This window comes from Idiotropiscis lumnitzeri, chromosome 11 (assembly GCF_059441095.1).
Source record: "Idiotropiscis lumnitzeri isolate Australia: NSW breed Sydney's pygmy pipehorse chromosome 11, RoL_Ilum_1.0, whole genome shotgun sequence".
Taxonomy (NCBI): domain Eukaryota; kingdom Metazoa; phylum Chordata; class Actinopteri; order Syngnathiformes; family Syngnathidae; genus Idiotropiscis; species Idiotropiscis lumnitzeri.
In genome coordinates, this window is record NC_142401.1 from 6815330 (window position 1) to 6843098 (window position 27769).

General features: G+C 41.1%; 1 protein-coding gene across 3 annotated transcripts in view; it reads right to left on the reverse strand.

Moving 5' to 3' along the window:
• The window catches only part of LOC148327104 (arf-GAP with coiled-coil, ANK repeat and PH domain-containing protein 3-like), a 49246-nt gene that overhangs the window by 7534 nt on the left and 13943 nt on the right, over positions 1–27769 (reverse strand). The window contains exons 2-21 of one of the 3 annotated variants that reach the window (XM_088308822.1): positions 18922–18979; positions 15541–15660; positions 15156–15209; positions 11723–11781; positions 11450–11633; positions 11298–11342; positions 11117–11212; positions 10859–10933; positions 10174–10185; positions 4468–4580; positions 3563–3614; positions 3323–3423; positions 3048–3159; positions 2711–2943; positions 2424–2493; positions 2194–2288; positions 1886–2106; positions 1713–1806; positions 674–774; positions 43–266 (exon numbers count right to left, since the gene is read on the reverse strand). In XM_088308822.1, the coding sequence (XP_088164948.1) occupies positions 43–266; positions 674–774; positions 1713–1806; positions 1886–2106; positions 2194–2288; positions 2424–2493; positions 2711–2943; positions 3048–3159; positions 3323–3423; positions 3563–3614; positions 4468–4580; positions 10174–10185; positions 10859–10933; positions 11117–11212; positions 11298–11342; positions 11450–11633; positions 11723–11781; positions 15156–15209; positions 15541–15660; positions 18922–18979 (2119 nt within the window). Of the gene's footprint in view, positions 1–42; positions 267–673; positions 775–1712; positions 1807–1885; positions 2107–2193; positions 2289–2423; positions 2494–2710; positions 2944–3047; positions 3160–3322; positions 3424–3562; positions 3615–4467; positions 4581–5811; positions 6016–10173; positions 10186–10858; positions 10934–11116; positions 11213–11297; positions 11343–11449; positions 11634–11722; positions 11782–15155; positions 15210–15540; positions 15661–18921; positions 18980–27769 lie in introns of those variants that run through there. The other 2 variants (XM_088308820.1, XM_088308819.1) reach the window with 2 other exon arrangements.

The window sequence follows — 27769 nt, forward strand, 5'->3', positions numbered from 1 at the left end:
CATGTAGCATAGACTGCCCATGCAAAGAAAAGTTCTTCTCACTCCCATCACTGCCTGTATGAGTGGCGTTTTGCCATCCTCTTCCTCACTGGGCGCGTGAACGTCGGCGCCGTGAGCCAGCGCCTCCGCCATGAGAGGCAAGTTGTGCAGGCGGGACGAGCGGTGGAGCAGCGCGCCGGGGTGGAGCTCCCTGGGATCCTCGGGGTCCGACGGTACTTCCTGTTCAATTTCTACCTCACCACTGGAGGACTCCTCCGATTCCTCTTCTGGCGGGCAAGAGGAGCAACAGGAGATAAACGAGTGCATTGACTTTCAAAAAGCAATTCAGATGATTTTTTTCTTTCTGCTTTAAGTATCGGCGGCTGGTATCGGCAGCCTCCATTACGCTCGATACCTTAAAATAAGGTTGGTGGCGGCCCGATATTTGGAATTGGTGTTCGCCCAGCCCTATTTTTGCACAATAATGATGCGTCCTGGCGGTGAAGTTTTGCTCTAGGCGAAAATTTGACTTTCACATTGGGAGACAACCCTTTATGTGCTTCCCAAAATTCCCGAAATGAATTCAACTGGGGTGAGAATTCAAGATCATTAACTATTCTAATTCACATAAGCATTTCCTTTTTCACATCACTCTTGTTTTTATATGTGAAAAGAAGACAAATCCTCAGCATACCTTCTTCTGTGACGCTGTCCACCACAGAACCAAACACCAGGATGTCGGTGCTGCCGTCAGTGCTTCCTCCCAGGCCGCTGTCGCTGCTCAGGCCTGCGGGGCCAAACCACGCCAAGCCACGGACACGTTAATTATTACATAAGGTATCTCTGGTGCGCATGGCGCCGTTCGTCTCTTGGATTTCCCCTCCATTGCTTCTAGTCGGGAGTGGGCAAAGTTTGGCTCCGTGTGCCACATATAGCACGGCCAATTCTTTAATCCCGCCCACTGAGCATTTACATCACAGGTGTCAAATTCAAGCCTGACATTTTTTTGTAGCCTCACCAAACCAAAAGGGTGTCTTTTTTTTTTTTTGCTGATGATTTTGGCAGAAATTCTGTACCAAAATTGCATTTTTCTTCCGTTCACTTTTTTTTAGCTACTACAAGCATTTTGTCTCGCCTCTTAAAGTTAGCTGACATTCAAATGTTAACCTAAATCTCATGTCTCTCAATTTTAAATTAAATTTGTACTTAAAACAATATATAAAAACTTTTTCGCCATGTATGTATTGTTATTGGAACCCCCCGCACCCCACAAAAAAATAAATAAAATGAAAATTATATATATATATATATATATATATATATATATATATATATATATATATATATATATATATATATAATTTTTTTTATTTTTTTTTAATTTTTATTAGGGTTGTAACAAAAAACAAAATAAAAACAATTTACTTTTCGATTTTTATTTATTTTGTTATTTGAAATAATAAAACAAAAAAAATGCTTAACTTATTCATCATTAAATGTGTCTCATTAATCATTATTTAATTCATTATAAATAAAATTTAACACATTTTTGAATGACTGAAATGAACTACATATTTTACATAAACATTAAACCTCCTAACATTCAAAATGTTTTGACCTATCATCTGGCCTATCGTCCATTTTGAAAACAAAAAATGGCCCTCGAGCACCAAAGTTTGCCCACCCCTGCTTTTATTTCCATCCACAAGGTCAAGTGATGCAAAGTGGACTTACTGCGAGGACCCGATCCTGTGTCGAAGTAGGAGAAGAGGGAGTCCAGCTCATCTGGACAGAACAGGGAATCCCGGCGAAACTTTGCCGCAGCCGCTGCCAAAAATTCACAAGAATAAACGTCAGGTTGATCCTGACGCCGCTCTTCCTCCCAAAACATCGTTGCCCCACTGACCCGCTGAGAGATTCGCAGGTGACGCACTGCCAGGCTCGTAGCGATGATATTTCCTGCGGGCTTTATTTGGCGCCCGAGCTGAGCTGTTGTGTCGCTGGCACTTCTTGACGGTCCACGGTCGCGACTTCCTTTCACCTTCCACCAACGCCTCGCTCCCACTCATCTTCTTTAGGAAGCGTTTCTCCACATATTTGGACTTAATCCAAGCTTCTTTCTCCTGTCTGGAGCAACAAAGACACCACCGTGGTATATTTTTAACACTGACAGAGTAAGTGAGAGCATTGCTAGTGCAGGGATCAAACACTGACCTTGTACTGGACGGTCCGGGTTTTTTCACTCCTAGTTCCTCGCGAGCTCCCTCGTAAATTTGATTGATCACAGTGTTGCCTAATTCACACATAAGCTGAACACAAAAATGAGAGAGATGGGCGTTGGAAAAAAAAACTAAAAGTCTACTATAAGCTTCAATAGTCTAAATCCATCTCAAATTTTGTAACCTTAAGTAGTATGAAAATCACAAACACAAGCACGGGCTCACCTTGAGTAGTTCTGGCTCCCACGAGTCAAGCGTCAGCGATCGCACTTTAGAGCAATGGACGCCGAGACTCCTGAAGGAAAAAGTTTGACATTTTAATATGACATTTTTTGGTCATTTATTCGTCAAAGATGTCCAGATTGATGTATCGTTATCTCTGAACATCTAGCAAATAAGACTTTTAGGTTCATAGAGGGCAGGATTTAAAAAAACAAAACAAAAAAAAACCAGAAAAGGGACGCATCGACAGTCGCGTTCCAAGATTTCTACATATTAGGACCGAAGTGAACCTGTGTATCCCCGAGCACTCGATGCACAGCAGCACTCCGAGGTTGATGGAGGCCCAGCAGGGAGCGCTCTGGCCGCAGTCACAACACAATTCATTGCCCGGCAGGTTCTGCACCCTCTGGAGGAGTCCTTCACCCCCTCCCCGGACTCCCTTATCGGCCCTCTCCCCCTTGTCTCTGGGCTCGCTGGCTGAGTCGATGCTGCTGGTGGAGGGTGAGGCTGTGCGATCCAGACGCTATCCAGACGGGGAATACAGAAACATGCCAACAGTTCAAACGCGACATCAATTTAATGAGTGTCGCTGCTCGTTAATTAGACGACGGTGCCTCCCATTCATACCTCAATGTAGTAGTTGTCAGCGATGTCTTTATAAGCGGAGGCGATGCTCGCTTGGACCGCTTGGATCCACGCCTGCCTCAGCTTCTCGGACTCAGCCTGGAGCATGCAGCTCCTACAAGGTGATGGAAAAAAGTTTTTCGCGTACCACACCACTCAACTGAAGAGTGTAGTTGCTTTGACACACGAAGTGCAAGTCATTAGGGGAATAGCTTTGATGATTTCATAATTAGTTGAGTCACAAAGAGTCCTTACACAAGTTTGATATTTATACTTACTTGGTGGGCGAAACCACCTCGAAACAGAACCTCCTCTCGTTATCTTCACACGGTTTGACGGAACACAGCCTCAGGTCCTCCACGACCACCGTCAGCGAGTCCTGCCGTTGGAGGAGAGCAGCGTCACAATCACTATTTTAGTGACAAATTAAGACCTGAACTTGTCTTGAGTGTTCGCATCATCAGAGCGTAACTAAAGTCACATTGTTGAATGAGCTAATTAGCAAAATGTAATCGTACCTTGAGTTTCTTTTGGTAAACCAGCTGGCTGTTCTGTATGGAAAACCATCGCCTTGCAGGGAGAAGGGGGCATGAAGTTAGCACACTTTACAATTTATCGTGAGGGGAAATCACAAATGAGCCTAATAATCAGGATAAAATCTAGAGATAAAATCAAGAGGTAGAAAATGTGAAATACAAGACAAATCATTCAAACTCAAACAGCTTAAAGCTCAGGTCCTCAATCCTGTTCCTCGAGGGCCGATGTCCCGCCTGTTTTCCATCTCACCCTGCTGCAACACACCTGATTCAAACGATCAGATAATCAGCGAGGTCTGCAGAGACTGGATAACGATCTTGACTATTTGTATCAGGTTTGTTGCAGCAGGGACTTGTGGAAAACAGGCAGGACACCGGCCCTCGAGGAACAGGATTGAAGACCTCTAGTTTAAGGCATTAGGTGACTCCTTCATTATTAAAGTTAGTGTACGTCCAACATCAATATCTTTAAGTCAGAATGTGTCAGACAGAAATGTGAAATGTGTTCAGCGTCAATTTTCACAGATGAAGACATTTAGGTGAAGGTCTTCAATCCTGTTCCTCGAGGACCGGTGTCCTGCCGGTTTTTCATCGCACCCTGCTGCAACGCACCTGATTCAAATGATCAGGATCGTTATCTAGCTGAATCAGGTGTGTTGCAGGAGGGTGAGATGGAAAACAGACAGGACACTGCCCTTCGAGGAACAGGGTTGAGGACCCGAGAAAACTGTTGAGCTTTGCTGCATGTCTTTATGGGAAAGAAATTTTATGATGAAACAAATCACGGCATCTACTGTATTTAAACTAACCATGTCCATATTTCTCTAGTTCAACCCTTCAGCATTCAATTGCTTTTTCCTTTGCCGTATTAGGTTGTTCCACTTTACCTGTTCCAGGTCTTAAAAGCATTGCTGGCTCTCTTGAAGAGGTAGCCCTCCATGACCACACCGTTGGGGGCATCCACATTGAACTCCAACTTGGGGTCATCGTAGGAAAAGTCCTGTGGAGGCATGTTGCTTAAAAGATTGCTCAATTTTGGAATCAAGTTCCTGACTCATTTGGAACGAGTGGCTCGGATAATGAGGGAAGAAAACAAACAGCACAGTCCGATGATGAGTTAAGATGACGTTTGGAGTCGATGTTTAGACAATTACTGTACATCTACAAATCATATTTTGAGAGCGGATGTTGTGTCTATATTTGACAGTGTCTCCATTGTGAGAGGCGGGTGACTCAAATGAGGAGTTAACGCTCCGTCTAGGTGGAGTTTCCATTGTGCAGAAGGTGAATGCGAGGCCATCTGTTCCTCGGGTCACCTTTCCACATTGCCATACGGAGTCTGCGCCTTTCTATTTGTCAAGTCGCCCCCTCTCAGTTTCTGTCAACACAAAGCTGCAATTCCACAAAAAGGGAATTGAATCTGATAGCCACTTGCTCAACAGGGTGGACGACAAAAAGATGGAAAACGAGAACGATAAAGATAAGAGAGTTCCAAGGTTGGGTTTTCCATTTGTTGAAGGGATCTTAAGTCAGTGTTTAAGTTTATATGTTGTGATGACAGTTGAACAAGAAACAGAGCTAATAATGTGCTCGATGTCTCTTTTCTGGCTGCTTAGTACAATATAGGTATACGAAAGGAAAAAAAAACTACAAAGACTGCAGAGTTCGTTGCATTTAGTCCTAACTCATTTACTACCAGCCAAGTAAAAAAATATATATTTTTGACGTATTTAGCCGTCAATGGCAGTCAATGACTTAATGTAAGGCGACTCCCCCTCCAACGTCACACGTGACTTATAGGTTTAAGTCTTACGATGCAGTACGGTGATTAACTTATTTTTACACTTGTATGACAGCTAAGAATGTTAAAATTATTTTCACTTGATGAATTACCATTCAGAAATTAAAAACTTCATTTCATTTTTATAATACAAATATTTAATTTCAGTTCAGTTCAAGACTCTATCCCAGCTGACTTTGGATGAGAGACGGGGTGCACGGTGAACAGTTTTTTTTTTTCCGCTAAGTAAAATTAAGAAGTTATTTGATTTGTATAATACAATATGATGTGCTACATTACAGAGACAGAATAAAACAAGTCATCACAGGTGCACGAGTTGCCGATATTCACCGCAAGTGCAGGTGAAGCAAGTGTCAACCAAAAGCATTTCGCAACTCTCCCACCCCCGACTACTACAGCCACAGCTCACGGAAATAACCACTTTCCTCACCAGTGGGTAGCTCAGCCGTCCGAGAATCTTCATTTTTACAACAGTGACATCCAACAGCATGTTAAAAAGTCGTTAAATTAAAAAAAAAATAATAAAAAATGATAAAATGAATAAATAAATAATGGTTAATTATAAATATGAATGAGAAAAGATCATGTCCACAATATCCAGCATGTAATCAACTAGTGCATCCATGGAGGCGAACAGCCCACTCGTGCCGTCCATCCGCTACCACGCGCTGGTCTGCACACTGCCCCGCCGCGTGCAAGTGACACGGGTGCTCATTTCCATACAGCTGTGAGGTCCCTGTGCCCCCCCGTGACCCCACCGCGGCTGCCGGATCCGGGGGGGGGGGGGGGATCAAACATTTCATCGCTCGGCCGCCCCTCCCTTTGTCAAGCCCGCGGCTACATCCTCACTTTACCAAGGAGTCGGCTTTCCATCTGCCTGTGGATGTGACAAGTGTTCCTGCCTAATCAAGCTGACATTATGGCTCCCCCAGCACCGCCGTGGAGCCCCCGCTTCCCACCTTAAATCAACCGCGACCTGAAGAATGCAGCATACACAACGGTGTCACATCACAAGGCTGCGGTGGACGCATGTGACACATCGTGATATAAAACAATTGTTGAATAATATAAACATAGGACATTTAAAAAAAAAAAAAAAAATCAATGTTAGGTCCCCCGTTATAATAAAGATTATGATTATCAATTCACTTAAAGTGACTTAATTTGCAGCATTGAGCTGGCCAATAATAAATATAATATAATATAATATAATATAATATAATATAATATAATATAATATAATATAATATAATATAATATAATATAATATAATATAATATAATATAATATAATATAATATAATATAATATAATATAATATAATATATAATATAATATATAATATAATAATGTGAAAATATATAAATAAAAGACAAAATAATAAAAAGGCAAGACATTTATTCAATTACTCTCGATTATTTGAATCAGGTGTGTTGAGGGAAACATGCAAGAGAGTGGATATGGCCTAATGGCAAAACTGTACGTCATTTTAAAGTTATTGTCACAATAGCAAGGAATTTGATTTTTTTTTTTTGCTCTCAGGAAACGTTAAAAAACAACGTAGGCAATTCTGCCAATTTGTTGTTGCTGTTTGCAATGGCCACAAACTGCCGTGCGGTTACTTTATTCAACTACAATTTGTCCTGGATTATTAAGTGCGCCTAAAATTGTGGCCTCTGAGTGCATTTTCATCCTTACATTTGATTACTTTTTGCAATTTGAATCCAAACATTATTTTTTTTTTGCACCCTGCAAGAAAGTGATAAAATGCTGGGAAAAAAATGGAGGCAGAGCAAAGTGAGGCAACAATCCCCGGGGAGCCACAATTAAGTTGCCTCTTCACAAAAGATCCCGGTGAAAGGACAGCAGGGAGGAGTTCATAACAAATGGGAAGGACCAAACACCAATTTGGCAACGGCCAATAAGAATGGAGACTAGCATGAAGGCGACGGCATCTGCCTTCGTTTTGACAGCATTTCCTCACCTGCACCCTTGCGTTGAATTGATATTGTACCTCAGCTCACTTCTTTCACATAACACCTCATCCACGTCAACTTGAGCCTATCACACATTCGTAATCCTCTCATCTACTGCATTGATATAACGGCCCATCAAAAAATAATAGCTTGCATCTATTATTCACAAAGTCGGCTGTCTCGTGGCTTCCTGCAGTTTTAAAAAAAGAATTCTCACTTCACGGGGAGATCGTCTCAAATGGCTCCAGGCGGACATTCTCCGCTGCTTTTCTTCCATTTATTTTGCAGATGTTGCTCCCGTCTTTGTGTTTGAGGGCATCAAAGGTATTTTTGTCGCGGGCCACATTGTGGAGATGGTGTCGTTCAGAGTTCCTTCATCAGCGTGAACCAATTTGAAAGTATAAAAGCCTCATCATATGATTACACAACAAAATGGCAAGCTTTGAAGGAAAACTGTTTGTTCGGCGACTGTTCAATTAATTGGGGCTTGCTTGCGATAATACCTCGACAATATTAAAAGTGAAAGTAATTCGCCACATAAAACGACATGGTGGGCCAAATCTGGCCCCCGGGCCTTGAGTTTGACACCCGTGTGTCATATGGACACAACTACTGAAAATAATGAATGCTGAAAGTAAAATTAATTAGCAAAATTACTGAGAATAAAAAAAAATAATATCCTCATTTGAGTACTCCGATATGTAGCCCACTCAAGCGGTCGCTACGGCTTTCCTCAAATAAAAACATTGCCTGTAATTCACTCGCCCTCACACTCGTGTGTGCTAATGCCATCTGTTGCGTTTGGCGACGATGAAGAGCCTGTGGGTTAAAGCGAGACTGGTGCACAGTCACATCTCTCCAATCTCCAGTGACCTCCTGTCCTTTAGTCAGCGGCCCAGTATTGACTCGACCCAAAACTCCAGACCCACGTCAGAGAGTCAGGCCAGCCGCGTTACTACTCACAATAACAGTCCCATTCCCGTCTCGCACATAATCCCAATCTGTGAGGTTTAGCGGGATTAGGCTTTGCATTATGGTGCACTCGGACAGCTCAGGGCGACGCGGCTCTTTCAGCGGACAATCCGATTGATCAATTGCGGGGAAAAATATGAAGGAAATAAACAATCATGCATATTAATAATTAAGCTTGCGAGCCAGCACAAGCAACAATGAAGGGATTTAAACACTTTTGAATAAGCGATGAGAAATAGTGGCTGAAAAAAAGAACGGCTGCATTTTTAGAACAACAGCCTAGAACAGCTCTGTTGTATTTCCATCTGCAGCGGAGTGCAAATACTGGCGGATCCTGGTTTTCGTGCAAGTGGAAGGCTCGCTGTGGGTGTCTGCCAATTTGGTTGGCTTTGGTTTGTGCCAAGAAAGGACGTCCCGCGGCAGCAGCGGGAGTGTCCTTGGAGAAGCGCCTCGTGGAGTGACAATTTAGTGGCGGAAAGTTGATCTTATCTTACGGCTGTCTAAGTCTTGGCGCAGGTTGGACGGCTGGGGATTTTGTTGAATTCGATTGGTGGATGCTGAGCTCCACAGACATATTTTATTAACAGCTAATTCTACATTTAATTAATACTCACTTATGTTGAGTGAGCGCATTGACAATGCTCTAACTCACGCGAAGGATTGTTGCGATTACGCATCGAGAATGGTGCTACATTGCTAAATCACATCACATTAAATCACATCACCACATTTAAAAAAAAGAATCAAGAGAAGAAGCGAAGCTCTCCTTCGATTGTTGCTGAGTGAAGTCAACTATAACCACTGCCACAGTGGCGCAGCCGCCCACGGTTAGATCCGCCGGCTTGCTCTCATCTACAAAATGACCAACACCTGTCTGACCTGTCTCTGGCTCAAAGATGTGTTATCATATAATGACTTTCATTTTTATAATTATAATATAACCATTATGATTTATTAATATTGCATATATTAATATAATAATAATAATAATAATAATAATAACTCCGACAATACCATTGACGGATAAATACGTCAAAATCCATTTTTTTTTACTGGACTGGTCGTGAATGAGATAATAATAATAATAATAATAATATATTATAAATCAGTATTATAATGGATATTCTATTATCTAAGAATAAAAAAAATATTTATAAACAAGATAAATCATGGCTTTCAGATTTGAGTTCAATCAAATATTTTCAGTATTCCTACAGCTCTTTTTTGTGCTATTTTTTGCTTGATGGTACTCGACGAGATTTACATAAAATAGGTGCCGGGGCTTAATAAAACTTAACATAATATGGTCTCCATCAGTCACTTGGCTGTCATTGTTTGAGCTTTAGGAAATGCAGTGTGTCAAAAATTTTCATCACAAAGACATTATTAAGTGTGTGTGCGTGCGTGTGCGTGCCTTTAGTTGTGAATCATTGCACAACAGATTGAGTGACTGATCTATTCAGAGCAAGTTTATGGAGGGAGCCACCATGTGATGACCATAAACCGCAATCAATGGCTTTGCTGCAGATGGTGCGTTTATGTCTGTGTGTGTGTGTGTGTGACCGCTGTTGAGGGAAAAAACACACACACACACACATGCAACCACCAAAACAGGCAGACATGCCAAGCACACATGTTCAGTGAAATCATGTTGCCAAACAATAATAACCCTAAAGACCGTTTCATTGGGAAATGTTGTGACACAAAAGTACACATTCATCACGCTGACTTATATTAAATTCCTTCAGACGCTAATTAAACGGTTACACTGTCCAGACAGACCAACGCGGGACCCCCACATGGTTCAAGTCAAACGTGTTTAGTAAGTAAGGAAAATAAACTCACCTGCATCAGAGTCTGAAGAAGTTGAAATAAGAGGGAGAGAGAGAAAGACATAAATTGCATTAGATTACATTTATATAATTTAAAACACTCTGACAATTGCATTTTCAAATAGTCTGGCAGAATGTTGTGAACTCCTGCTTTCATGGCGTTGCTGTGAGCAGCGCCGTTTGGAAGCTTAAGAGGAAAGTCCGAACCAGAAATGTTCACTAAAATCTGGCAAGAAGCCCTCACTTGGCAGCTAATTCGATCAGATGGGACGGATGGGCCAAGTCAGGCAGAAAAACAGAAAAGTTGTTGGCATCAAACGGGTCCAACAGATGGATTATCTTTGTGAGGCATCGCCGAGCAAAGAATAGCTTTGGTTCGGCGGCGTGACCCGCTAAATATATCAAACTGACTCCGTGTGAGCTGTTTTTCGATTTCAAGTTGACCAATTTGTTGACAAAGAAGAAAAAAGGGGATGGAAATTCAGCCAGCAGAGAGATGTTGGGGAATCTGAGCTTCAGACGGAGATTTGTCTGACGTCATTTAGGTCGTGCAAACTTCATAATCCTAATAATACCTCAAACTTATTTAAACATTATGTGAACGACTTTATCAGAAAAATCTGCAATGGATCGGGTGATAATCAAAATAATAACACAACATTCGGCAGCTGGAAGTTAAAAATGTATGATTCACTCACTCTTTGCTGGATGAGAGCATGCTTATGCTCCAACTCCCGCTTCTCCACCGCCGAGTCGATGACCAGCTGATCCAACTGCACAAAGCAGACGCAAAGCAAATGAGAAATGGAAATCGCATTAAGGTGAAAAACTTGTAATAAGCAGCAGATGCTCTGACATCTGGAAGGAGCAGATTAAAACAAGAATCGCGGGAGGGTTGCTTAAACGAGGAGTTTGTCTTATTTGTTACGTGCGAGCTATTTTTAGTTTTCCCTCACCTGGGCAGCCAGCTTTTTCATGTAGGGGTCAATCTCATCCAGAATGTTGAAGCCTTGTTGGAAAAGTGTGTACTGGGCACGCATGAAGGACAACATCTGCACAGGTTGAGAAGAATGCAATTGTTATTACAGACACTTGTAGTTTGGTGAAGAAGTTGGAGCGGGATGTTCAGGTTCTCACCGCATCCAATATTTCAAACTTCTTTCTGGCCTGAAGCACATTAATCTGTCAAGAGAACAATAACATTTTAATTTATGCATCGGTTGATTGGCTGCAGGACACTAGCGACACTTAGTGGACACTCTTTGTATGGCAGCGCGCATGTGGCCCACCTGCAGGACATAGTCCAGGGCAAGGTGCCGGAAGGCTTTTCGGCTGAGGACGAGAGCTTGTGTGGCCTCCTCCGCTTCGTGGACTTTGTTCCGGGGGGCTTGGGCGTTCTTCACCTGAGCCAGCTCCATGTCCTCTCGTACGCGATCAAACTGCTTCTTAGTATCCTTGAACTTGCGCACGTCACTTTGGGAGAAACATGGCACACGTAAGTCGCTGGAGCGAGTAAGTCTAACTTTTCCTAAATAGACAAATCCAACGTTTAGAATACTCACTCTTTAATGAAAGCATGAAGCTGTTGCTTGATTGACCTCTGAGCCTGGTCAAACAAAATCTGTGGAATGACAAAACAGAGAAGGAAATAATTATCTACTCAAGTCAATGACATGATTCTCAAACAACAAAGTATCACCTCAGAAATACTTCTCCAAGAGCAACCATAATAACTAACATTTAAATACGGTTAAATAAATATTGGACATCAACAAAATACTTAACTAAAGGAATACATAAACTGTACTCAAATAAATTCGACTGAAATTCTTAATTCATTCACGACAAAAATAAAGTCTCTGTACTATTGACAGGCTAAACATAAAATATTCCACCACCAGATGGCAAAATGTACAATTAGCCTGTGCTATGTCTTGTTCGCCATATAAAAAAATGATTTGTGTTCAACTAAACAGGCACAAATTAACACTTAGTCCATTTGTGAGTAGCGTGAGACAAGATGATATTTATTTTTTTCATGGCTTATTACAGGTCGGTGAACACTGCAGTATTTTGTACGGCCTTTGTTTCTGCAGTACTCAACCATGTCAAGCTGTAGTTCCTCGCTTCACCACAAGGTGGCAATATAAACGTATAGCGCTTTTGGAAGAAACTGCTCGTTCATTGGGAGGAGACGTGCGGAAGATGAAGGCACATTGATACACTCACGAGACATTTCAAACGTGTGCGATGAGTGTGTATGCCAGTAGTCCAGACGAGTAACAGATGTTTTCGTCACACGAAAGTGTTTGTCGTATTTTTTTTTAAATAAATGGGTGGAAGAAAATCTTTCAGAATAAAGCAAAAAAATCATATTGTTGAAGTAATATCTCCGTGACAGTGCCAATCACACCATTATCTTTATAAAGGCTAAACTAACTGCAGTGGGAAGTGTGTCAATGGTGGGAAAACAGCATTACTGGGTAACTGCTGCAATGAGTAACCCAGTCAACAAACGAATTTTTATGTGCTGGGTGGTTCCAAGTGCCCAACAATACAACCTCTGTTTACGAAATAAAACCCAATTTTACATGTTGTCTTGGACTACTCGTGTTAACTTGAAATGTCTCTTTTCCTGTTTTTCTTACGAAGGTCAGCAAATTATTATTCTATTGTGTGGCAATATAACAAGCTAAATTCAAGTTACAGGACAATTAGTGCTGTACTGGGAATGCTTGGTACTTTCCACAGTGCTGAGGTTCCCAGCCCACTTAGAAATCTAAAGCAGCTCCATCAGGCTCGTTGAGAAGAAACACCAGTAATCCAAAGGTTCCACCCAAACCTGCTTTGGATTATGGTGTCCTGTTGGGCGTGACCCCCACATATCATCATGTCTTACTGGCGTTGCCTCGAAAACACTCGTGTCACGTTCAAAGACACACCCTGCTCGTTGCTGCGGTCGTCGGGCAGCGTTCCAAGCATACATAGAATTCATTAAGTTTTTGGGGCAATAACTACACAAGTTCAGTCGGTCCCTCAACTACGACAAAATGGGGCAAAAAGGATCAGCAACAAAGTCGGCCATCTGGATTGCACTTAGTCACTCTTCTTGCAGTCAAAATTATTAACAATTTCCAGACAGTGTAGTTAAATTCAGACAACACAGATCTTGTGTAAAATTAATCACATGTTAACACAAAATATTCAAAAGTTGTTTTCAAAGCTAGAAAAGGGTGGGGTTATTACTTCAGAGAGAAATATAACTTCAAAATGAATAGAACCTGGACAAACGGAAAAAAAAAAATCTCTAGGATGTGATTGTGAAACAATTTAAAAGTCGATAGGAAAATCATACATTGGCTGGATACTTGGATGAAACAAAGGTGTCACTGTCTCTTTTTTGAAGTTTATTATTATTTGACGTTTATTTGACTGTGTTGTGTTTGTTTCCCTCGTCAATGTCTAATTCTGGAGTCCATCCTTGTTGCTCAAAAAAAAAAAACCCATCAAAATCATCAACTGTTTCCTTAGAAAATTTACAGAACAGCCCAAGGTGATATTTAATACATTGCCATTGTTTTCTATTATTTGTGTGAGCGGGAGTCCTGTAGACGGTTCACACTTAGACGCAAGACGACGGTCAGAGTATTTATGACACCGGCAACCCCATTAAATCCAATGTTACACCAAACAGAAAGAGCGATTAAATCAAACTGAGCCGATGGATCCTCTTGTGTTTAGCACACATTGAGTTGATTTGAAAAGCTTAGACGGGTCAAACGGGATTGACCCTAAGGGAGTCAAAGTGATTGAGTCAAAGGGAAGCGAGATACAGTGGGACAATGACAGGAGGACAATTGTTTTTTTTTTATTGTTACTTCCCCTTGCTGAAGTCTGGGTGATGGTGTTTAGTTTGCGATGCCCTTCAACAGTATAATAAAAACAGAAGCTTGCAAGGACAGAACAATGTCACGATTGAAGAGGGAACGATGAACACAGCAGGTGCAGAAGTGTAATAGTACGTGAGGTGGTGGCAGAAGATAAAAAAAAAAAAAAAAAGGAAGCTTGTGATTGTAAGCAGATGTATGCAAAGCCACATAGAAGGCAATGTCATTGTTGTAAAAAACGATTATCGGCCGGGATGATTATTGGGGCATTTTGCCGATTATCGGCGTCTGCCTGTTTTTTAACTTTCAAGGCCGATAAATCAAAATCTGATTTATTTTGCCTCACTGCAGAATACCTCTCTCTCTCTCTCTTTCTGCTGTGCTGGTGGCCCTGCCTGCAGAAGCCGATTGGCCCACCCACAGCAACATCTGATTGGTTCCTTTCTAGAAATTAATATCCGGCTTCAAATATCGGTTATCGGCCCTCATGGCTACCAACTCATTCACTACCAGCCGAGTAAAAAAAAAAAAAAAAATGGATCTTTAACGTCTTTAGCTGTCACGAGTAGTAAATGAGTTAATAATCGGCATCGGGATCGGTCCTGAAAAAAAGCACAAGGGTCCATCACTAATTAGCATATCTGGTTCCTTTCCTTCTTATTAAAAGATCTCCTGCTCAATTTAGTCTCGCACGTAATCCCGTCCTGACGCCCGAGTCACATCAATAAATCCAAAATATGATTTGGTGTGTGTGTGTGTTTTAAAGCATGTGTTTGCAATATTTACATTTTAGTTATGTTACACATCGCTTAACACAAGTGTGGGCAAACTACAGCCCGGGGGCCACATGCGGCCCGTTAAATGTTTTAATCCGGCCCGCCCAACTTGAAAAAAAATTTTTTTAGTAAGGCTTTGGTTCACTTTCATTTAAAATTAAGTGTATTTTTTTTCTCCGATGAGGTGAGGTTACCAAAACACTCCACACATCTGCTCCTGGTCCGGCCCCTCTGTCAAATTTTAGAACTTATTGTGGCCCGCCAATCAAAAAGTTTGCACACCCCTGGCTTAGTATGATTGCAGTATATTGTAAATGAAATACAATTCTCACCATATGATAGTTGACGATCTCCTGGAGGCTTTCGCCACACTTTTCAAGACAATCCTGCAGACACAAACACATTTTACTGCATATGAAGCTGACGCGGGGATATGACTAAAAACATTGACGACACGCCGACACTTCAAACGTTTTCCAACAAAGGCGTCATTTTCTGATGTCTCCGCCTGCAGCCACGTAAGCACAAACATCTCCTGTCCGGATGCGGTCGCCTGTCACGTTTACGACAGCTGGACGTCTCCGAGTCTAGACTGTTTATACAGCTCCACTTATTTGATTCATGTGGGGAACTGCAGGAATGTTCCGTTCGAGTCAAAGACCCCGCGACCTCCATGTTTGTGCGGCCGACAGAAGTGGCGTGCGTGCGCTCACTCACCGATACCATCTCCTCTTTCTTGCACTGCTGGGACAGGTCTTTGATGCCGTTCACAAAGAGCTTGTTGGCGCTGACGTAGGCCCTGCCGGCCTCGATCATCCCGCTGCACAGCTTCACCAGCTGAAGGGAGCAAATACAAAAGTGGACACTTGAGGATGTGTTCTATTTTAAAAATGTTTCACGCTTTACACAATGCGACACTGGGATGATAATAATAGTCGCGGTGATTATATAAATCAAACAAGGGTCAGGTAGATTGGCAGTTACGAAGAAAACACACGCCAATGCGGACAAAGATTTGGGTGCATCCCAGATAACATATCAGTCACAACCAGGCGGGAACTTCCTATGCCCAAATTTGGTCAATTATTCGTCAATCACCACATGGGTCCGTTATTTTCCAAAAGTTATTTATTGACCAAGGTAAAGTTTAGAAAATGGCTTTCTCTCTAAGACGATAAAATCAAGAAACTGATTTTTTTTGTTTGTTTATTTTAATTCCTCTTCTTCCAATTAAATATTTACATTTCGCACAAATATATTTCGTCCACATACGTATCTATACATTCATATACAAGAGTGAAGGATGATTGTGTAAGTGTAAATAGTACATGCTCAACATCCCGAACATTCCTTTTGTCAATCTTATAAGGCACTCACTTGATGGAGAGCGTCCAGAGAAACACTCGTAAACATTTAGAAGCATACCGGGTCACTAAGATCGGTTCTTTGACAATTCATTTTTTTTCCCAAGTGTTTTTTTCCTCATTGTGGAATTAATTTCCGGCAAACTGAACGGATATTTTTAGTAACTTTATGTGGATTGTTTGTGTTAAACAAAACGGTTATTGGAATGTTGAAGCTGAACAAACAACAGTTTTAGATTTTGTTTGGACATTTTCACGGGACTCCATTTGTGGAATAAATAAAAATTGACTATGGCACACACTTTTTATTTTGATTTTATTTCTTCCTATATCTAAAGGTTTGACATGTTATCTATTAAACGTGGCAATATCACTTTTTTGGGTGGAAAGGAAAAAATAAAATAAATAAATAAAAAATAAAAAAATTGAAATAAATAAATAAATAAACAAATAAATAAATAAATAGGAAAAGACAGAACCCCCCCCAACAAAAGCTGCCGATTAGGAAATTCCAAACTGGGAATCCAGGCAGTTAAATAAGTCAGCAAAATTTTCCCATCGCTTGCTAAACTGCAAACAAGAGAGCCGTCGTCTTTGAGGGTGTAAACATGTAAATTATGGGGTGCAGACAGCTCAAGAGCGCTGTGTGAACTTTGCATTCCCACTTTTGCGGCAAATATGACGCATCAGAACGGCACAGTCTTTAGCACTTGGAAAGAGTGTTGCGGAGAACTTGAGAGCTTTAATCATCTGATTTCGTGCAAAAGCTCGTCAGCAGAATGCAACGTCAATGCACTGACGTGGAATTACGTTAGACACCATGTACATTAGAATGCCTAATTGCCTCTGCATTAGTAAAGTGGCATCAGACATAAAGCATTCATATGAAATGTACATTAGTTTTTGTTTACGTGTGAATCCACACTAGAGTGATTCCTGGCCCGCTCTTTCACAACATCGCTGTCAGTGAGGTGGCTGATGGGGGGGGGGAGCAATGTGATCTCATCGTTTGCAGCACCGAACCCCCAGGGTGTGAGCATGGCCATTACAGGCACACTATATGTGTCAGCTTGTCAACAAATGGACTGAAAGAACCACGGGGGGTCCACTGGGGAGTCCGAGTGCTACATCTGCTCAAATAAGAGCAAATAGGTTGTGTTAATTGAGCAAAATGGCAAGAATGGAAGTGAGAGCGTCCGTTTCCATTTGTAAAGCACGAGAGCGATTTCAAAAAGATGACATGGAGGACACATGAGAAAATGAAGCAATGGTGTTTTTTGCAATGAAATGTCAAAGCACGTGCAACGCAAATGGTGATCTGTCCTTCCTTTCAAAAGCGTTGACTTTGAAATATAATGGTAGCTGTCAAACTGAAAATAGAATTGAAAAAATGGCATACAATGACACCCTAAATATTTTTCTCATTTGTGGGTTACTTGGGGGGGGAAAAACTCACCTATTTGCTGATTTTGTGTTCCAGCCAATGCCCTGTCTCACACAACATTTCTTTGGCGACATCGTCTACGGTTCGGGGAATTTTCTCTGCTGCGTGCAATGTTACATTCATGAAAACTGAAAATTGTGCGAATGTGGGTGTGAAGTGTAATTCGTCTCTCTGCTCAGATTATTCTCATTTAGATTCCTGTGCTGTCAGAATAGCCCTCAGAGTGGCAGTGTGAGGTCATCCCGTCAAAGCAGTGCGAGGACCCCCTGCTGCCAGAACAAATGACCCGAATGGAAAACAACACCCCCCCCCCACCCACCCCCCGCCCTCTGGTGACTCAGGTCATCATTCAAAGTTCACTGGAGGGTCCCAAACGTGCTTGGAGCACAATTATGTGATGGCGCGGATGTGAATGTGTTGGCCACCAGCCTGCTAATTCAATTGCAGAGGCCTTTACTCGTAACAGCGCCATTCCGATGCGTAAAAATCACAAAACACAATATTTTGCGCCAAAATTCTATATTTTGACATTATTTAAATTTAAATAAATAACTAAAGTTAAGTAATACTAAAATAGCTTTTCCAAGATCCTTTGTTGACAAATTGCAGCACACACTGGCCTCATACTAAACGACCATGAGAACTAACTCATGATGTCATGCAGCTAACACATTCTGACTGAGAAAAATCGACTACGTAGTTTATCTAAAGGAAGCATTACCTCAGCTCTGAGACTCCCAAGGGGACAATTAGCCATGTACGGTACATCAACTTTACATAGAGCACTATATTATATTAATAGAGTAAGACAATAAAACACTAGGAAATGTCAAGTTTGCTTTTAACCAATCCGACAATTATTTATGACGATAGCTTAAAACTCATTCACTGCCAGTTCATGTAAAATGAAAGTACGTTTTGACGTCTATACACGTCAATGGCAGTGAATGAGTTCAGAAATATTTGACGATTTTGGCATATCATCAAATCGCTGACAGAGACGGGGAATGGCAGTTGAGCAACAACAGGCGACAGTAATGTTTCTATGCTTAACTCTGAAGCGTGCTCACTTTGGTTTTGCTACGCTCGAGCCGATTGGACATATGGTGCGCATCTGGTTTTAATCGACTGATACAATGAAAACCAATTAGAGCTCACACATCATCTAAGCACTGATGCTATTTTTTTTTTTCAGTGAAACATTATGAATCAGTCGCATAAAAACATTTGTTTTAGTAATCCTGTAAAGTGTGTGCGCGCGCGTGTGTGTGTGTTTGGGGCAACGCATACCTTGTCCAGCTTTGCCTCGATCTCCACCACGTCTGTCTCCACATCGTCGATGCCGGCCCTAAGACAAGAATAAACAAAGTGAGTGAAATAATGAGGGACTTGCACAAACACACACATGTCCTAAAAATTTATGACATGGACCAAAATATTGACGCAACATGCCTAAAGGGCAGTGAAAGTTGGAAATGTGGAATTGGACTTCTATAAATAAATAAATAAATAAATAATGTATTAACTAATTAATAAAATAATAAATAAATAAATAATGTATTTATTTTTTAAATAAATACATTTTATTTATTAAATAAATAAAGAAATATTTTATTAATTTGTTTATCAAGTAAATAAATAAATTTAATTAAATAAATAAATAAATTAATTGTATTGCAGCTTGCACTTTTCCGGGTTGACATTCTACAAGATTTTTAGTATGTCCAGTAGAACATTTGGAAGGTCAAACCTCAAAATACGTCACTCCAAAATTTGGAGTCCAAATGCATGTATGTTGCTCAATTAATTAATTAAGAGCTGTGTCTATGTATATAATTCTATAAACTGTCGTGGTAATTCCAGGGTGAGAATATCATAATTTATCATCATTTTAAGTGTTAAAAGAGTTGCAGAAAAAAAAACACAGTGAAGCGGCGCTGTTTGCTGTTTGAGCGTTGACAGTATTTCATCGCCGCTGCAACCAGACACCACACATCACGGTTGGGTTGCACAGACTTGCGCATTAATCCCAATGATTAAGATAAGTGGTCATGGCCCAGCTGTAAAATCAATGAATGACATCATGCGGAGGGACAGATCAACGTTGCAGTGTTCATAAAGTAAACATAAAGGGCAGCAAGAGCACCTTTGGCTTTCATTATGAGACAGCATCTCGTATTTCATTTATAAAAATATAAGGCATTTTGAGTTTTCATCCAGTCATGCAAAAAAAAAAATCAGAAAACAAAACATGAATAAATTAAAAAATAGCAAGATTATTCAAGCTGTGCTCCGGTTTATAAGAAATTCCACAATGACAACATCAGCTGGAGCTTATTTGGATCGGATCCAGTGAAAGTCAAGCGTCACACCCTGCATGAGCTGCTGGAACGAGCCCCCTCATAACACCAGACCCCTTCAAGGATGGTGATGATCTCACCATGAAATGGCAAAGCCAGCCTCATCTGCAACACGTTCACACCGGGCAACACCCTCATCAACGCAGAGCCGATTTGGAAAAAGAGCATGCTCCAGTTTCAAGTTGCTTTCAATGTCTCGCTCGAATTCGGAACAAATACTCCAAAAGAAGAACACTGAAAGAATTCCCTTGCGTTGCCGGACTTTTTAATGGAACACTTGGCGAAGCACGGGCACGCTCACGGACAAGACAAAGTGTTTATCCAATTCGCCAAAGAACAACACGCTCCTGACTCAGCAGGGTGGGCATGTGTGTGGTCTGCGCAGGAGGCATGTCGTGTGCGCGCAGATGTCCGTGTACGTTGTTATTCGCAATTTAACGTTAAACCAACCCTCATTTGCGGCGCCTCACCCAAGCAGTGAATCAAACACATCCGCGTGGTGTTCACTCTCGCTTGCAGCAATGTCAAACTGCTTTTCGGTGGGAGGGTCCGGGGATAAGCTTATTAAATCAAGTATCACGCACGCACCGTCAATGAGACGTGCGCTGGAGGTGGCGGCCAATATCGTCGACGATGAGGCCAACGCAGGCATCCGTCATTGCGGTTTGCGTTCCAGCGCCAATGTAACGGTTTGACACGTGCGTAGCCGCGAGCACGTGGGATTGGATGGAAGGATGCTGAGAAGGTTGTCAGGCATGCCAAGGGTAAGCACAGAAAGAGATTTCTAGATGCAAACGTGTGCCACAAATTGCTTGAGGCAATAAATGTCAGTTTGTTCTCAGTCCGGAGTTGACGGTTTATGTACTTCGAGACACATGCGACTCTCAAGGAGGATTATGAGTGATGCCAAAGCAGCCACAGTATAAGGTGCACCTATATGAAAACTATTTTCTACAAAGATAATAATGGTCAGTTGAAATTTGTTTTCAGCTGGATTTTAATATTTGTGAATGCCCCAGTTACTTCTCATTAAATGCAGTGAGGATCCTTCAAGAGCAAAAGCCTAAAAACAGTTCAGCATGGACCAAAAAAAAAGAAATTGGAAATCACGATCTGATAACTAAGGACAGAACATTTTAAAATTAAATGATTTATTATTATTATTAAATATATATTATCTTAATTGTGCACATGTATTGGAATAAATTATTTTTATTTGTAGGGAAAAATCATCCACCAATCCATCCATTTTCGACTTCACTTATTTACAACACAGACTACATCATGGACTTGAGATTGTTTGTAGTTAACTTCGCTGCTCTGTGGTGTCATAGACAGCAGCAGATGAGAAAATCATAAATTCTCTGCAAATTGTCCCATTAGAAGACCAGATGCTACAAATCACGTGATTAGCATTTAGTTGACTTCAGGCTTAAAACCGACTCAAGGGTCGTTTAGTCGACTCTTCAACTAGTCGACTAATTGCTTCCGTTACGTTCCCCTTCTTGTGTACCCAGAAAAGGTCAAATAAATAAATAAATAAATAAATAATACCCAGAAAAGGTCAAATAAAAAAAAAAATACAAAAAAAAAATAAATGGATAGATAAATAAATAAATTAATAAATAAATAATACCCAGAAAAGGTACAAAAAAAAAAAAAAATAGACGCTTCAGCAAATGAATGGCATATCACGTGTGTACCAAATGTGGCCACATTTAAACACGACTCATTCATAGCACTTAAAACTGACACCTGTAAGTAAACTGTGTGTTTGTGGACGGACTGCTTAAGGAATAAACTACAGCTTCGGATGACGATGATGCAGCCGACCAGCCCATTCAGAAGGGGGGGGATGGGCACTTGCTTGTTGCCAGTAGTAACAAACAGTATAAGGGTCTAACATCATCGGCGATGGGGGGAGGGGAGCTTCACGTGCCCTCACGCCACGTGCACACTCATCAGATCCAACAACCATTCGCAGTCTATTCTGGTCCTGCCACTCCGCGTGTGTCCTCCTCCCGCATGACGCTTGCGTGGATATCTTCCTACATCTCTTCACATCAGTGTACACACACACACACACACACACACAGCATATCTTGCAGTCTACACAGCGAGTCCGCTGTGTCTTGCAGAGTCGATGTGTCACATGACATCCCATCCACATCAGCATCAGTTCAAGGACTAGAGGGACAGGGGCAGCAGGAACAACAGGGCCTCTGATACCAGTCAAGCTTAGGCCCAGCGGCAAAAATACTCACATGCAACAGGACATCAGCCATGAAGAAGAAATGGTTTATGTCTGTTACACATTGACTGGATACATGTGACAAAATTGAAAATAAAGTGGGCCAGAAAAAAAAAAAAAGAAAGAAACGCGGCATTTTCAATACTAGTACAGTACAGGCACATATTTGTTTACTGATGCGTTGAAAATACATCGCACTGTATTTCAAACAGTTGCTTGTATAATCCCTGCATTTTTAATCTGTCAGTATTTGCGATGTGACTCAGCAGATCAAGACAGGATGGGCAATGACCTGTTTTTTTTTTTTGTTTCTTTTTACAGACATCAGGTGGATGGAGGGAAATTGTTATCCCTCCATACACACACACACAGACACACAAATGGATCAAGAGCACAATATGACAGATGAGGCCCACCCTGACCGACAATACACAATTGCATTCAGCCCAAATGAAGTTTTAGAGAAAACAATAAACTTGTTCAATCGTAACCCTGGCCTATATATGCGGAATTTGCATATTTTCTTCACGTGCCTCGGCTTCCTCCCATATTACAAAATCATCGGTAAATTGAAGATTGAATTGTCCATTGGTGTAAATTTTTTTTTTTTGTATATATATTAGGGATTGGCAACTAGCAGCAGTTGGCGATCACACTCTGAGTGGCCCCTGATTATTAAAATAAATAAATAAATAAATAAAATATTTTGCAGAAGGCAATTCTAAATATATACTTGTGGTTCAGCATTGTCAAGAAGATTTGCAATGGGTACGTGATTGTAAGAACTGAGGTGGAGATAAAAAAAAAAAAGAAGCAACTGACCCTTTTGGAATGAGAAATTCAATCAAACCAATCCCAAGCGAGTAGAGCCAAAACTGTGAGGTAGAAAAATCAACATTTCCATCAATTATAGTCCCAGTGTTGTTTGCTGAGTGACAGAACATTGACGTCTCCAATAATTTCATGTCTCAGAGGAACAATGGACAGCGAGATTTAGAACGATTACTGCCAAGCTGGTTTGATTGATAAATATATTAAAAAAAAAAAAAAAACTTTTGCAAAGGATTTGCAAGCGGTTGGTTCTGGAATTAATTATTTTATTTATTCTTATGAAGGGTAATTTTTTTAGGATTAAAATAAAAATCAAGAATCATCTGTGTTGGACCATAAACAACAACCACAAAATAAAAAAAAAACAAACACACACACACATCCTCATTTATAATTACACACTTTCATCCTCCACCCACAAGTTCAGCCGGCACACACGTCAAAATATCCCCTTCACGGAATTCCAAGTAGGGAGGCAACCATAGCAACCGTTCATTGACCCAAATCACCATGGCAACAGGCATCAGCATTACTCACGCTTTTTTTAAACTGACCAATTTCCTCTTTGTCTGACGTGATTGTACTTGAGCATCTCCCCGCCACTCACTGTTTCTTGCATTTCCACTCACGTCCAGAAACGTCTTTTAATACAGCAACAAAGTGCAAGTTAGTGTTGCAACACGTCCTTCTTTTTTGTTTTACTTTTCTAAAAATGAATCAATTGAATGCAGCAGGAGAGCCGCGTATATTTCAATGAATGCTTGAAATAAGCGTCAAATTTATCTGCAGTAATCCAAGTCTAGGCTTCCTTTAAAAATCACTCACCCGTAGAGGAATTGCTTTGTTTGCTGATATTTGGCGTGGCGTGAGCAGGTGCTTTTCAAGGCGGGGGGGGGAATGTAACAAGATCGCATCCCTCATTTCTGTTCTGCCATCATTTTGAATCTCCTTCAACACACTAACATCGTCCGTTTAAGCTGCATCTTCAATCCTGATTTTTAAAACACATGATGTGTGTATCTTCGCGTGTGTAACCGTTTTGACTGCTGACGCTGAGCGTTTTTTTGTTTTTTTTGCAAGCACACATGCGAGTCTATCAACACGAGGACAATGAAACAGAACAGGAAACTCATTTGCGCATTTAATTGGACAGTTTGTGAGTTCAGCGCACAATCACCACACCATTAAGGCACACACACACAAACGAGCTCAGTCTCCATCAAAAGAGCCTTCGATAAAGGATCCTCACATTTGAAACACACACCCGCCCTAACACACTGCCTTTTAACACTAACGGCGAGTTCGGGCAAACACTGGTATCTTATACGAGGCTTACAAAGATGCCTTCACTGCTCCCCCACCCTTTGGACGTCAACCCTTCCTCCAAACAAACAAGCATCACACTCTTTCCATGAAAACACGTACAACTGTTCCGACAACTGAGGCTGATACTTGTGGGTCATGTGATTTGGGTCATGTGATTTGAATACAAGTCATGACGAGCTAAACTGGTCAAAGTTCATGCATTTTCGATGTTGCTGTCCTAGATTGAATGAATTTATGTCTCTATATTGCAGTGCTCCTCAATAGTTTTCTGTGACGCCCCCCCCCCTAGTAAGAAGAAAACAATTCGCGCCCCCACCCCAACAACCACTCTTCGCCGCAACTATAAAAAATTGCATTTTCGTTGCAAAACAAACCTACGCCGTAGAGTTAATAATAAATAGACATTGAGAGCGCCACTGCCACCTACTGGAGTGGATGTGCAATTACACTTTATTTTAGTACAGCGGGAAAAAAGCATCGAACCCCGTAGGGAGGCCCGCCCCACTATTTGAGAAGCACTGCTATATTGTATGGAGGGAAAAAAAATGCAAATAGATCCTAAGGTCCTACTTTGGAGGTTGCTCTCAAAAAGAAGGGAATAAAAGTGGGTTTGAGTAAAAAAGCATTTTACATGCTGAACAAAAATTTTCACCGTTATTCAACATTTTTTTTAATTTTAATTTCCTTAACCATGCTTATTTTTCACACTTTCAGTCCAGTTTTCTCACGGGTGCAAACATATATCACTTTTTAGAAAAAAGCAATAAAGCGTTCTTCAATGCTTCCACTAACAAGCTTGCTATATATTATTTTTGACATACTATTTGTTCACTCAATATATGCGTTTAAAAAATGGCATTCAAATGACCTGATCTGTCAGATAAAAAACAATTTGAATCATAGTTTCACTATCGTGTATGACATTGGAAACAAAGGCACTAATGTAAATGTATAAACTGTCACTGGATAATTCATGAGCACTTTTCACAATGCGGTGACGGAACAAAGAATTACCGCAAACGCAGCGTAAGAGAGAAGATGCTTCCTCCGCTTTGTTCCCTGCTGCACTTTCGATGAACTCAATGCATGTATAAATATTTCTGGCAGAGAATATCGGGATGTGGAAACGTCATATCATTCCAAAGAACGAGCCGGCAGGAAGCGTGTTGGAAGGCCTCGGAGCGTGAAACAAGCAGAAAAAGAGCCATCTCAAAAATAATCTGATGGCATCACAAGCCCAGGTGGCATTTCCGTTTGTTGGAAAGTGCAACAATTGCTCGCTCTTTTGTGCCAAGACATGAGAACGACGATTTAAGCGGGGGGAAAATCCGATGGGACTTCCGTTATCTTGGCTGTCAACGTTAGTCAGAAAAAGACATCAGGGAGTTGTGAAATGAGACAAAAAAAATGATCTGGACAACAAAGTGCATTCATGCATGCATCCTTCACTTCCAGATGTTTCCCAAATGAGTGGTAACGGAACGATAGAGTCTGTTGATGTATGAATAACAACATTAATATCATTTTGATGGGACAGCGGGAAACTAACGTGCGTCATTGCAATGGTAAAATAAAATCCACTATTGTGAGACGTATTATTGTTGGACACTCGGATTGAGTCTAATGCAAGGGTGTGCAAACTTTTTGATTGGCGGGCCACAATGGGTTCTAAAATTTGACAGAGGGGCCGGACCAGGAGCAGAAAGATGGAGTCTTTTGGTAACCTCACTTCATCGGAGGAAAAAATGAAAATGAAGAAAAGCATTACAACAATATATATGTCTTTGAAAATCAGAATCAGAAAACCACAGTATTTAGAAAATAAAACATTAAAAAGGTATATTCAATTAATTTTTTTCAAGTTTGGTGGGCCCGGATTAAAATGTTTAATGGGCCGCATGAGCACAAGTTCATCAACGACCCTGATGACAAGTGGCGTATACAAAATGGCCGGTTGACTATAAATTCGTTGAATGTTAAATTCCCCATGGTATACCAATGACATTTTGCCAAATTCTTCCCTGCTAGTTTCAACCAGTTTTGATACCACAGCTGCGGCCCAGGCGGAGCAGAAACTTCTGACGTTGAACCCACAACGAGCTCAAGGGCTTGATCATGTTGGGTCACGCTGCACTCACACACCCAGAGGAATGCGTGCGCTACATCCTCGCTCACCGCATACTGTAAACGGAGACTGCGGCTCCGATAGACAGGGAGATCGTGAAAATGCATTTAGGAAATTTGGCGCAATTTAAAAACAACTAATACACAAAAATGGAGCAGAGTACTTGAGAAAATGCAGTGGAACGCGAGCCGAAATTCAAAGCCCCACCTCTTTAACCTTCACTGGCCCCCCTGCGGCCGCTGAGCATCAGCCCAAATGCACATTGACGCAGGCGGCATGAGAATCGAAGAGGAAGGAGAAGACCCCCTGTGGCGGATACTGTAAGCTTCCGTTCCCAGCAATAATTCACTTCTGTGCTCTTAGCATCCACATCGCCCAGAGCCAGCTGACGGCATCTTATCGCAAGAGCCGTGGGCTGCGTTTGGCTGGGATGGAACCGCACAGGAAGAGAAACAAGTCCAGACACGGAAAATAAAAAATCATATGAGTGGCTTGTAACCACTTTTTGGTAATCAATAATCACATCTTTCAACAAATGGGAATTAAAATGTAGACTGACTAAAACTTGAGCTGTACCAAATAAATAAAAAAATAAATAAAAAAATAAAAATTAAAAAATTTAAACATTAAAAAATTATCAAATTTAAAAAATAAAAACTTAAAAAATAAAAAATAAATAATGCTCAGTTGTGGTAACCAATGGTAGAGAGTTATTATTTTATTGACGTACTTTACAGTTATTTTTTTTCCCCAATGTGGAGTCCAACAGTCCGATGTATTTTTTCTATTTGATTTGTTTCCTCACGCCTCACAAAATGTTCACACTACACAGTGTTGACGCCAAATTGATGACTAAGACATCTCTATATTACACCCCCACATGCCTTCAGCAGAAAGCCAGCATGACAAAATAGAATCTCGACAGCAGCGAAGAGTTGCCGGGACATAAAAAGAAAACCAAAACGGCACGGTTGTCAGTCGAATAACGGAGCGGTGATGATCAAGTGCAGTTGTTTGGACTCAAGCCACCACTGCAAAGCATCTGTTCATACTCATATTGCTAACATACAGGAAGTACAACATTCCTATTTGACACAACTGTCTACAGGGACAAAACAAGGAGGCACCAAATCCAAAGCCCGATACTCTAGCCGCCATCATGCCAACTTATTTCTTCCCGGAGTGATGTATAAAACTGCAGGAAGATGAATTGAATCTCAGTTTCGAGTGTGTCGCACGACATGC